The sequence below is a fragment of the Ranitomeya imitator genome, chromosome 5, assembly GCF_032444005.1.
Source record: "Ranitomeya imitator isolate aRanImi1 chromosome 5, aRanImi1.pri, whole genome shotgun sequence".
Classification (NCBI taxonomy): domain Eukaryota; kingdom Metazoa; phylum Chordata; class Amphibia; order Anura; family Dendrobatidae; genus Ranitomeya; species Ranitomeya imitator.
This window is the reverse complement of record NC_091286.1, coordinates 659,133,915-659,147,390: the sequence shown is the minus strand read 5'-3', so window position 1 is coordinate 659,147,390 and position 13,476 is coordinate 659,133,915. Positions and strand designations below refer to the sequence as shown.

At 43.2% G+C, this 13,476-nt stretch overlaps 1 protein-coding gene across 1 annotated transcript in view; it reads right to left on the bottom strand.

Annotated features, from left to right (window-relative positions):
* LOC138638695 (adhesion G protein-coupled receptor F5-like) overlaps positions 1-13,476 on the bottom strand; it is a 141,103-nt gene that overhangs the window by 64,559 nt on the left and 63,068 nt on the right. Inside the window, exons 8-9 of the mRNA XM_069728195.1 lie at positions 6,025-6,174; positions 3,699-3,875 (exon numbers count right to left, since the gene is read on the bottom strand). Coding sequence (XP_069584296.1) covers positions 3,699-3,875; positions 6,025-6,174 — 327 coding nt within the window. The remainder of the gene's footprint in view (positions 1-3,698; positions 3,876-6,024; positions 6,175-13,476) is intronic.

The following is a 13,476-nucleotide window of genomic DNA, read 5'->3' as shown; positions in this document are numbered from 1 at the left end:
GGTGGGAAGATAACGAGCGCAGCAGGGGAAACTTGGTGCTCGAACCGTCGAGCAACGAGGCAGCGCAGGCCCATGCTATAGACCCCCGACTGTCAAGTACGGTAACTGTGAGCAGAGACCTGCAGTGTGCCCACTGGCTCCTGCTCCCGAAGGTGCCAGATGCACAGGGCCGGTTTTTGCTGCGCACGTGCCACCTGAGACTGACAGGGTGGCTTGCATAGAACTTTGTCTTACCTCACCCGTAGTGTTCTGCCAAGCTGAACCACACTCGGGCAGCATCAAAGACTATTCTTCACTCCTCACGGCGAAGCCAGACCCAGGAACCCCCCTCGAGACAGCGAGAACTCATCGCCACAGTTAGGAACCGGATCTGCAACTTCTTCTGGACTACCCCAGGATCATCACACGCCAGTTGCAAAGGCACCACTGTTGAGCATTAAGACTCCAGCTAAGAAGCCGTTGGGCTGATAAGTTTAACCTCTCATTACAGTTGCTTTAACCATTGACATTGTTAACTTTAACCCGCCCTTATTCTGGGTCTGTTCCTCCTGCCATTCCCCTGTTTACCCTTCACCTCCCTGCGTGGAGTAATCCCTTTTGTTAGTAAACCTGTTAACTCTTGTTCTGTCTCCGGTCTGTCACTGCATCCTGCAACTTGCTCACAACAGGATGGAGGAGCATGTACCAGGATAGGGAAGCATGTACCAGGATAGGTGAGCATGTACCATGATAGGGGAGCATATACCAGGATGGGGAAGCATATACCAGGATGGGGGAGTATATACTAGGATGAGGGACCATATACCAGGATGGGGTAGCACATACCAGGATGGTGGGAGCATATACCAAGATGGAGGGACATATACCAGGATGGTGTGACAAATACCAGGATGACGGAGCATACACCATGATGTGGGGAGCATATACAAGGATGAAGGGAACATATAGCAGGAGGGGGGAACATATACCAAGATGGAGGGATATATACCAGGATTGTGTGACATATACCAGGATGGGAGAATGTATACCAGGAGGGGGAGCATAAACCAAGATGAAGGGTCATATACCAGGATGGGTGAGGGGAGCATGTACCAGGATGGGAGAATATATACCAGGAGGGGGGAGCATGTACCAGGATGGAGGGACATATACCAGGATGAGGGAGCATATACCAGGATGGGGAAGCATATACTAGGATGGGGGAGCATATACTAGGATGAGGAAGCATATACCAGGATGGGGTAGACCATACCAGGATGGGGGGAGCATATATCAATATGAAGGGACATATATCAGGATGGTGGAGCATATACCAAGATGAAGGGACATATACCAGGATGGTGGGAGCATATTCCATGATGTGGAGAGCATATACCAGGAGGGTGGAGCATACACCATGATGTGGGGAGCATATACAAAGATGAGGGGAGCATATAGCAGGAGAGGGAGCATATACCAAGATACAGGGACTTATAACAGGATGGTGGGACATATACCAGGATGGGTGGGAGGAGCATGTACCAGGATGGGAGAACGGTTTCAAACCTTAATTAGCCTGTAGGATTACGGCTTGTTCACTATCATTGTTAGTAAAAGCCAGGTGGTGCAAAGCCAGCTTTACAAAAACCCAGCCTCCTCTAGCCTTCTGCCAAGCAACAGCAGCCATGGGTTCTTCTATGCAGCCGCCTAGCACTATGAAAATGAAAATGTTGGAGGCCCATAAAGCAGAAGAATGCTATAAGAAGATAGCAAAGCATTTTTCAAGTTGCACTTCCCTCAGTTCGAAATGCAATTAAGAAATGGCAGTTAGCAGTAACAGTGGAGGTCAAGATAAGGTCTGTAAGACCAAGCAAAATTTCAGTAAGAGATGCTCATAGGATTGCTAGAGAGGCAAATCAGAAAGAAAAAGATTACTTCAAGTTATTACTGCTAAGCTTGGTTCTACACACTATTAATTCATGGAGTGTACTTAATTTCTTAAATACTACTTCTACATTTTGGCTTAGTATTTAGTAAATAAACTAAGCACTGACGAGCAAAAGGGTAACTAACAATGTTTTGAACTTTTTACTTTTAGGCTCCATATCTCACCATCCACTACAGCTTTTGAACATGAGAATGCCATTATTTTATAGACAATCATCTTGGCTAACTCATACAAAAATTTGACTTGTAATTAGCATATGATTATTTATGCAGATTGTTGTCATGTCACTGCATTGCTACTGGTTTGCTCCTAGTGGTGGGAAAAATCTTTTTCATCCTGTATACTATAAAATACCACCTGTTCTCACGTTCTGTAATGTCTCAGTGGGTTAGTTGGTTGATTCAAAAAGTCACTGGTTCGAATTGAGGAGCAGCCATGATGAAAATTTTCCAATGAAAGAGAGAGAGCATCATACAGCTCATCGATAGCAGTCTTATGGCCAAGAAAATTGCCAAAGTGCATCTTGTGAATGCTATGACAGAAGAATTCAAAATGAAGTATGTCCATCCATTCAAAAACCAAAAGGTGGACATCCAGGCAAATGTCAGAGTCAACAAGTCGGCTCATCGCAAGGTCTATCAGTTCTGGTGTGACAAACATGGTAATGGAGGTGGCTTGTATGCTTTGTAATAGTGAGATCACAGACGATATTGTATGCACCGTGCAACGCATGTTACACAAGTCTAGAATGGTGGCCCGAAAAAAGGTGAAGAAGTCTCAACATCAATATCGTCATAAGAAGCATCGGCTTGAGTTTGCCAAAAAGTATGAAAAGTGGACAGTAGAAGATTGGAAATAGGTGATTTGGAATGAACAGACGAAAGTCTATAGACTGGACTCTGATGAATGCAAATGAGTCTGGAAAAAATAAGGAAAAAGGGGCTAATGGATTGAGAAATTGAAGGAACTGTCAAGTTCAGTGGAGGAAGCCTTATGATATGACGTTCTTTCACAGCCAAAAGTGTGGGATACTTGACCAGGCTCAATGCTGAGCTATATGTCAGTATCCTACAAGACAAGTTACTTCGTACACTCGAGTACTGAAAAGGATGACATAGTGTTCCAACAGGCCAACAACATGAAGCATACATCGAGATTGGCAAACAAATGGTTCAATGACAATGAAGTAGAGGTACTGGATTGGCCCCCACAGTCCCCAGACCGCAACCCAATCAAACACTTGTTGGTAGAGTTGAAGAAAAAGCTGCATACACTAACTTTGGGAATGTGTAGAAGAGACCTGGGATCAGATTTCGGTAGAAAAATACTTGAATCTGATTGAGAAAATGTCCAGAAAGATTCAGGCAGTGTTGAAAGCCAAAGGAGCATTTACAAAATATTAACAAAATAATGAAAATTTAGATTTTTATGAGCAAAACAGTAACAATGCAGTGACATGAAAAGACTCTGCATAACTCAGATGCTAAATAGTTGTAAGTCAAATCTATCTATGAGATATCCAAGAGGATTGTCTATAAAATGACAGAGGTCTCAGGTTCGAAGCAGTAGTGGATGGTGAGATACTCGTCACTGTAATTTGTCATGTGTTGTGTTATTCATCTGAAGTTGTAGTTACCTACAGTACTATTAAGACCTTCTAAGGAACAGATTTTTTAAAAAAATTATGTTCTACTAAGTAGAACCATAGCATTTAAAGATCGCTCAGTGACTTTATATTATTGGCTGTAGATAAGTGTGTGTTCGTACTTACCTGACCACCTCGTTGTCGTTTTGTCTATTGTGTAAGACACGCTCTGTGTAGTTGATTCTTTTAGAACGTTATTTTCCTTTACCAACGCGATGTTATCTACAGCGACATCAGTGTTACAAGTTATAGTTAGCGATCCGTATGCAGAGGAAGGCGGCACATTTGGAAAGTTTATGTTGGCTGTAAAGAGAAAAGCAAAAAAAAATGTTTTGGAAATGTAATTGCATCTTTATCCTCTACTATTGCCGATACGTTTCTGAAAAGTTGACAATACTGTAGGAGATGGGTTCCCTTCATGGGACTTTACTGCCCATCAGCGCTGTGATCAGAGTCATAAAAAATGTTGGAAGTTTTATCTGCTATGCAAAATGCATCCAGATCGATAGGGTAAAATTTACAGAGGACCTCTTAATTTATTCCACTGCTGCCTTTAATATTTAGGTTTGTTTTTGCTAGTATTTTTTCGTACATCCACCATACAGTTCCGTAGACATGAGCCTAACTAGTGCTAATCTTTGTAGATTGTAAGCTTGCGAGCAGGGACCTCACTCCGAATGTCACTGTTTAAATTGTCTTAACTTGTACCGAATTTATTGTCTGTACATGTCCCCGCTTAATTGTAAAGTGCTGCGGAATATGTTGGCGCTATATAAATAAAAATTATTATTATTATTAATCTCTATGGTCTGTACAAAGTCAGCATGACTTACACAATTCTCTTGGGCATGTCTTTAGCCTGCCCTGCATAATTACACTGCAAGCCACACCTCCTTGGTAAACAGTATAAACATTAGCATTAAATAGAAAGGCCCATATCTCTGGAACCGTACGGCGGATTTAAGAAAAAAAACCAGAAACGGAATACAAAGAGGTGCAGCGGTAATAAAACAGGAGCAAAAAAATTGACACTTTTGACCTGGTGATAAAGGCTCTATAAGCCCATTATAAGGTTTAGGTGCACCTGCCACCTCCTTTATCACTATAAAGCCAGAGTCACACTACCATAGAATACAGCAAGAAAACATCGCATAGCACTCGGCCCAGTGTTAATCTACGGGGCAGCTCACATCAGCGTTTATTTTCTAAGAGTATGTTCCCAAGGTCAGTAAATGCTGTGGGTTTGACGCTGCGGTCATCCGCAGCATACAACCCGCAGCGTCCAGATGTTACAGCATAGTGGATGGCATTTCAAGAAATCCCATGTCCACTATGCATTCACCAACGCCTGCGGATCACCGTGGAGACAGACATGCGGCGAGTCTTTCCAGACTGCAGCATGTCAATTTATCGAGACGAGAGTCTCTGCAAACTGTCCACTTAGGAAGCAACACTGTTTGACAATCAATTTTCACATCCTGTTGTGCAAATGAAATAGACAACAGATGGAAATTATTGGCAATTGTCAAGACACACTCAATAAATGAGTGGTTCTGCAGGTGGGGACCACAGACCAAATCTCAGTACCAATGCTTTCTGGCTGATGTTTTGGTCATTTTTGAATGTTGGTTGTGCTTTCACACTAGTGGTAGCATGAGACGGACTCTGCAACCCATACAATTGGCTCAGATAGTGCAGCTCATCCAAGATGGCACATCAATGCGAGCTGTGGCAGGAAGGTTTGCTGTCTGTCAGCGTAGTGTGCAGAGGCTGGAGGCGCTACCAGGAGACAGACCAGTACACCAGGAGTCATGGAGGGGGCCGTAGGAGGGCAACAACTTAGCAGCAGGACCACTACCTCAGCCTTTGTGCAAGGAGGAACATGAGGATCACTGCCAGAGCCCTGCAAAATGACCTCCAGCAGGCCACAAATGTGCATGTGTCTGCACAAATGGTTAGAAACCGAATCCATGAGGATGGTCTGAGTGCCCGACGTCCACAGATGGGGATTGTGCTCACAGCCCAGCACCGAGCAGGACGCTTGGCATTTGCCACAGAACACCAGGATCGGCAAATTCACCACTGGCGCCCTGTGCTCTTCACAGATGAAAGCAGGTTCACACTGAGCACATGTGACAGACGTGACAGAGTCTGGAGATGACATGGAGAGCGCTCTGCTGCCTGCAACATCCTTCAGCATGACCGGTTTGGCAGTGGGTCAGTAATGGTGTGAGGTGGCATTTCTTTGGAGGGCCGCACAGCCCTCCATGTGCTCTCCAGAGGTAGTCTGACTGCAATTAGGTACCGAGAAGAGATCCTCAGACCCCTTGTGAGACCATATGCTGGTGCGGTTGGCCCTGGGTTCCTCCTAATGCAGGACGATGCCAGACCTCATGTGGCTGGAGTGTGTCAGCAGTTCCTGCAAGATGAAGACATTTTTGTGATTTATTACCTTTTCCTATATAGTTAATATTTATTGTTTTTGAGTCCGTTGCTCCTTCATTTCTTTTAAATGTACAAGTGTGCTTCTGAGCAGATGGACATTTTGTACTGTCTGCAGTCACTGTGTGCATTATACAGGTAGAATTGCGGCTTTCTGTTCCTGTGATAGATAATAAGAGGAGAATGATCAGTCAGCAGCTACATGTTATTAGAAAATATATTACCCTTATCGTACAGTGTGCAAGCAAAGAGGACTGCTGCCCGAAGCATTTTGACAGCTGTATAACATTTCTTGATCAGCTGGTTTTGGTAGAATTTGTCAGTGAAAATACTCCCTCCCCCCCTGCACATGCAGGACAGGAGTCTATTTTCAAACTCAAGTAACAGGAAGAACCGTCCATAAATAATGGGAGAAGCATATCAGGAATTAAGGGGATGTTAGGGCAGTCCTATCCCATCCCCCCCCCCAAAAAAAAAAAAAAAAGAGTTTTTCTACAGGATGCGAAATGTGTACATTATTAGTGTGAAGATCAGGTATTTTGTTCTCCTTTTATGTGTTTCCATTAAGCACTGAAGTATAGTAAATGTTCACATTCAGAATGTGTTATAGTTTACACAACATGTAATTAATTTCTAATTAACTAACTTCCAAGTTTGAGTTATGGTTCACATAACATAGCATACTGATCCTGTACTGATCCTAAGTTACATCCTGCATTATACTCCAGAGCTGCACTCACTATTCTGCTGGTGTAGTCACTGTGCACATACATTACATTACTGATCCTATACTGATCCTGAGTTACATCCTGTATTATACCCCTGAGCTGCGCTCACTATTCTGCTGGTGCCGTCACTGTGTACATACATTACATTGCGGATCCTGAGTTACATCCTGTATTATACTCCAGAGCTACACTCACTATTCTGCTGGTGCAGTCACTGTGTACATACATTACATTACTGATCCCGTACAGTTCCTGATTTACATCTTGTATTATACCCCAGAGCTGCACTCACTATTCTGCTGGTGCAGTCACTGTGTACATACATTACATTACTGATCCCGTACAGTTCCTGATTTACATCTTGTATTATACCCCAGAGCTGCACTCACTATTCTGCTGGTGCAGTCACTGTGTACATACATTACATTACTGATCCCGTACAGTTCCTGATTTACATCTTGTATTATACCCCAGAGCTGCACTCACTATTCTGCTGGTGCAGTCACTGTGTACATGATTATATTACTGATCCTGTACTGATCCTGAGTTACATCTTGTATTATACCCCAGAGCTGCACTCACTATTTTGCTGGTGCAGTCAGTGTGTACATCATTATATTACTGATCCTGTACTGATCCTGAGTTACATCCTGTATTATACTCCAGAGCTGCACTCACTATTCTGCTAGTGCAGTCAGTGCGTACATACATTACATTACTGATCTTGAGTTACATCCTGTATTATACCCCAGAGCTGCACTCACTATTCTGCTGGTGTAGTCACTGTGCACATACATTACATTACTGATCCTATACTGATCCTGAGTTACATCCTGTATTATACCCCTGAGCTGCGCTCACTATTCTGCTGGTGCCGTCACTGTGTACATACATTACATTACGGATCCTGAGTTACATCCTGTATTATACTCCAGAGCTACACTCACTATTCTGCTGGTGCAGTCACTGTATACATACATTGCATTACTGATCCTGCACTGATCCTGAGTTACATCCTGTATTATACTCCAGGGCTGCACTCACTATTCTGCTGGTGCAGTCACTGTGTACATACATTACATTACTGATCCTGAGTTACATCCTGTATTATACTCCAGGGCTGCACTCACTATTCTGCTGGTGCAGTCACTGTGTACATACAGTGGGGCAAAAAAGTATTTAGTCAGTCAGCAATAGTGCAAGTTCCACCACTTAAAAAGATGAGAGGCGTCTGTAATTTACATCATAGGTAGACCTCAACTATGGGAGACAAACTGAGAAAAAAAAATCCAGAAAATCACATTGTCTGTTTTTTTAACATTTTATTTGCATATTATGGTGGAAAATAAGTATTTGGTCAGAAACAAACAATCAAGATTTCTGGCTCTCACAGACCTGTAACTTCTTCTTTAAGAGTCTCCTCTTTCCTCCACTCATTACCTGTAGTAATGGCACCTGTTTAAACTTGTTATCAGTATAAAAAGACACCTGTGCACACCCTCAAACAGTCTGACTCCAAACTCCACTATGGTGAAGACCAAGAGCTGTCAAAGGACACCAGAAACAAAATTGTAGCCCTGCACCAGGCTGGGAAGACTGAATCTGCAATAGCCAACCAGCTTGGACTGAAGAAATCAACAGTGGGAGCAATAATTAGAAAATGGAAGACATACAAGACCACTGATAATCTCCCTCGATCTGGGGCTCCACGCAAAATCCCACCCCGTGGGGTCAGAATGATCACAAGAACGGTGAGCAAAAATCCCAGAACCACGCGGGGGGACCTAGTGAATGAACTGCAGAGAGCTGGGACCAATGTAACAAGGCCTACCATAAGTAACACACTACGCCACCATGGACTCAGATCCTGCAGTGCCAGACGTGTCCCACTGCTTAAGCCAGTACATGTCCGGGCCCGTCTGAAGTTTGCTAGAGAGCATTTGGATGATCCAGAGGAGTTTTGGGAGAATGTCCTATGGTCTGATGAAACCAAACTGGAACTGTTTGGTAGAAACACAACTTGTCATGTTTGGAGGAAAAAGAATACTGAGTTGCATCCATCAAACACCATACCTACTGTAAAGCATGGTGGTGGAAACATCATGTTTTGGGACTGTTTCTCTGCAAAGGGGCTGATCCGGGTACATGAAAGAATGAATGGGGCCATGTATCGTGAGATTTTGAGTGCAAACCTCCTTCCATCAGCAAGGGCATTGAAGATGAAACGTGGCTGGGTCTTTCAACATGACAATGATCCAAAGCACACCGCCAGGGCAACGAAGGAGTGGCTTCGTAAGAAGCATTTCAAGGTCCTGGAGTGGCCTAGCCAGTCTCCAGATCTCAACCCTATAGAAAACCTTTGGAGGGAGTTGAAAGTCCGTGTTGCCAAGCGAAAAGCCAAAAACATCACTGCTCTAGAGGAGATCTGCATGGAGGAATGGGCCAACATACCAACAACAGTGTGTGGCAACCTTGTGAAGACTTACAGAAAACGTTTGACCTCTGTCATTGCAACAAAGGATATATTACAAAGTATTGAGATGAAATTTTGTTTCTGACCAAATACTTATTTTCCACCATAATATGCAAATAAAATGTTAAAAAAACAGACAATGTGATTTTCTGGATTTTTTTTTCTCAGTTTGTCTCCCATAGTTGAGGTCTACCTATGATGTAAATTACAGACGCCTCTCATCTTTTTAAGTGGTGGAACTTGCACTATTGCTGACTGACTAAATACTTTTTTGCCCCATTGTACATTACATTACTGATCCTGAGTTACATCCTGTATTATACCCCAGAGCTGCACTCACTATTCTGCTGGTGCAGTCACTGTGCACATACATTACATTACTGATCCTGTACTGATCCTGAGTTACATCCTGTATTATAGCCCAGAGCTGCACTCACTATTCTGCTGGTGCCGTCACTGTGTACATACATTACATTACTAATCCTGAGTTACATCCTGTATTATACCCCAGAGCTGCACTCACTATTCTGCTGGTGTGGTCACTGTGTACATACATTACATTACTGATCCTGAGTTACATCCTGTATTATACCCCAGAGCTGCACTCACTATTCTGCTGGTGCCGTCACTGTGTACATACATTACATTACTGATCCTGAGTTACATCCTGTATTATACCCCAGAGCTGCACTCACTATTCTGCAGGTGCCGTCACTGTGTACATACATTACATTACTGATCCTGCACTGATCCTGAGTTACATCCTGTATTATACTCAAGGGCTGCACTCACTACTCTGCTGGTACAGTCACTGTGTACATACATTACATTACTGATCCTGCACTGATCCTGAGTTACATCCTGTATTATACCCCAGAGCTGCACTCACTATTCTGCTGGTACAGTCACTGTGTACATACATTACATTACTGATCCTGAGTTACATCCTGTATTATACCCCAGAGCTGCACTCACTATTCTGCTGGTGCAGTCACTGTGTACATACATTACATTACTGATCCTGTACTGATCCTGAGTTACATCCTGTATTATACCCAGAGCTGCACTCACTATTCTGCTGGTGGAGTCACTGTGTACATACATTACATTACTGATCCTGAGTTACATCCTGTATTATACTCCAGAGCTGCGCTCACTATTCTGCTGGTGCAGACACTGTGAACATACATTACATTACTGATCCTGAGTTACATCCTGTATTATACCCCTGAGCTGCACTCACTATTCTGCTGGTGCAGTCACTGTGTACATACATTACATTACTGATCCTGAGTTACATCCTGTATTATACCCCAGAGCTGCACTCACTATTCTGCTGGTGCAGTCACTGTGCACATACATTACATTACTGATCCGGTACTGATCCTGAGTTACATCCTATATTATACTCCAGAGCTGCACTCACTATTCTGCTGGTGCAGTCACTGTGTACATACATTACATTACTGATCCTGCGTTACATCCTGTATTATACTCCAGAGCTGCACTCACTATTCTGCTGGTGCAGTCACTGTTTACATACATTGCATTACTGATCCTGCACTGATCCTGAGTTACATCCTGTATTATACCCCAGAGCTGCACTCACTATTCTGCTGGTACAGTCACTGTGTACATACATTACATTACTGATCCTGAGTTACATCCTGTATTATACCCCAGAGCTGCACTCACTATTCTGCTGGTGCAGTCACTGTGTACATACATTACATTACTGATCCTGCACTGATCCTGAGTTACATCCTGTATTATACCCCAGAGCTGCACTCACTATTCTGCTGGTACAGTCACTGTGTACATACATTACATTACTGATCCTGAGTTACATCCTGTATTATACCCCAGAGCTGCACTCACTATTCTGCTGGTGCAGTCACTGTGTACATACATTACATTACTGATCCTGTACTGATCCTGAGTTACATCCTGTATTATACCCCAGAGGTGCACTCACTATTCTGCTGGTGGAGTCACTGTGTACATACATTACATTACTGATCCTGAGTTACATCCTGTATTATACCCCAGAGCTGCACTCACTATTCTGCTGGTGCAGTCACTGTGTACATACATTACATTACTGATCCTGAGTTACATCCTGTATTATACTCCAGAGCTGCACTCACTATTCTTCGACGAATCGTGCTTCGAGGCGTTTGTGGTACCGTGGACGGACATTTTATACAACATTATGGGTGAGCAATAAACTCTCTATATATTTTGATTGCGCATGACTGTCTTAATTAGGGTTGAGCGAAACGGGTCGTTCATTTTCAAAAGTCGCCGACTTTTGGCAAAGTCGGGTTTCATGAAACCCGATCCGACCCCTGTGCGGGGTCGGCCATGCGGTACGCGACTTTCGCGCCAAAGTCGCGTTTCAATGACGCGAAAAGCGCCATTTCTCAGCCAATGAAGGTAAACGCAGAGTGTGGGCAGCGTGATGACATAGGTCCTGGTCCCCACCATCTTAGAGAAGGGCATTGCAGTGATTGGCTTGCTGTCTGCGGCGTCACAGGGGCTATAAAGGGGCGTTCCCGCCGACCGCCATGTTACTGCTGCTGATCTGAGCTTAGGGAGAGGTTGCTGCCGCTTCGTCAGAAGCAGGGATAGCGTTAGGCAGGGTCCATTAACCACCAAACCGCTTGTGCTGTAGCGATTTCCACTGCCCAACACCACCTTCGGTGTGCAGGGACAGTGGAAGCTACATTTTTTTTTTTTTTTCCCTCAGCGCTGTAGCTCATTGGGCTGCCCTAGAAGGCTCCCTGATAGCTGCATTGCTGTGTGTACGCCGCTGTGCAAACCAACTGCTTTTTTCAAAGCACAAATCCTCTTGTTCCTTCCTTTCTGCACAGCTATCTTTTTTGTTTGTACACACTTTTTATTTAATTTGTGCATCAGTCCACTCCTTATTGCTGCCTGCCATACCTGGCTGAGATTACTGCAGGGAGATAGTAATTGAAGGACACTCCCTGTTTTTTTTTTTTGTGGGAGATTAAGATTGACATTTCTGCTAGAGTGCCATCCCTGTGTGTGCCATCTCTCACTCAGTGGGCCATAGAAAGCCTATTTATTTTTTTGCTTGATTTTGGTTCTAAAATCTACCTGAAAAAATCACTACATCAATCAGTGGGAGAAAAATATTGGCCTCAGGGCTTGTGTGCCACTCCTGACTCCTGTGTGCATCATCACTCACTCAGTGGGCCATAGAAAGCCCATTTTTTTTTTTTTTTGCTTTATTTGGGTTCTAAATTCTACCTGAAAAAATCAATAAATCAATCAGTGGGAGATTAATATTGGCCTTTGGGCTTGTGTGCCAGTCCTAAGCGTGCCATCTCTCTCTCTCAGATAGTGGGCCATAGAAAGCCTATTTATTTTTATTTTTTTTTAATGGGTTTATAAATTTTCCCTGGAAAAAAAAAAAAAAGTGGGAGATTAATATTGGCCTCTGGGCTTGTGTGCCAGTCCTGAGCGTGCCATCTCTCTCACAAATAGTGGGCCATAGAAAGCCTATTTATTTATTTTTTTTGGTTTTATAAATTCTCCCTTAAAAAAAAAGGGAGATTAATATTGGCCTTTGGGCTTGTGTGCCAGTCCTAAGCGTGCCATCTCTCTCTGTCTCTCAGATAGTGGGCCATAGAAAGCCTATTTATTATTTTTTTTATTGGGTTTATAAATTTTCCCTGGAACAAAAAAAAAAAGTGGGAGATAAATATTGGCCTCTGGGCTTGTGTGCCACTCCTGACTCCTGTGTGCGTCATCTCTCACTCAGTGGGCCATAGAAAGCTTTTTTTTGTTTCATTTGTTTTCTAAATTCTCCCTGAAAAAATCATTTTATTATCTTTGGTTTCTAAATTCTTCCTGAAAAAATCATTTTATTCTATTTTTTTTTTTCCTAAAGTCTCCCTGAAAAAAACAAAAAAAAAAACAAATCAGTGGGAGATTAATATTGCCCTTTCTGCTTGTGTGCCAGTCTTGACTCCTGGGTGTGCCATCTCTCTCTCTCTCTCTCCAATTGTGGGCCATAGAAAGCCTATTATTTTTTTAGCTTGATTTGGGTTCCAAAATCTACCTGAAAAAATCACTACATCAATCAGTGGGAGATAAATATTGGCCTCTGGGCTTGTGTGCCACTCCTGACTCCTGTGTGCGTCATCTCTCACTCAGTGGGCCATAGAAAGCCTTTTTTTGTTTTATTTGTTTTCTAAATTCTCCCTGAAAAAATCATTTTATTTTATTTGGT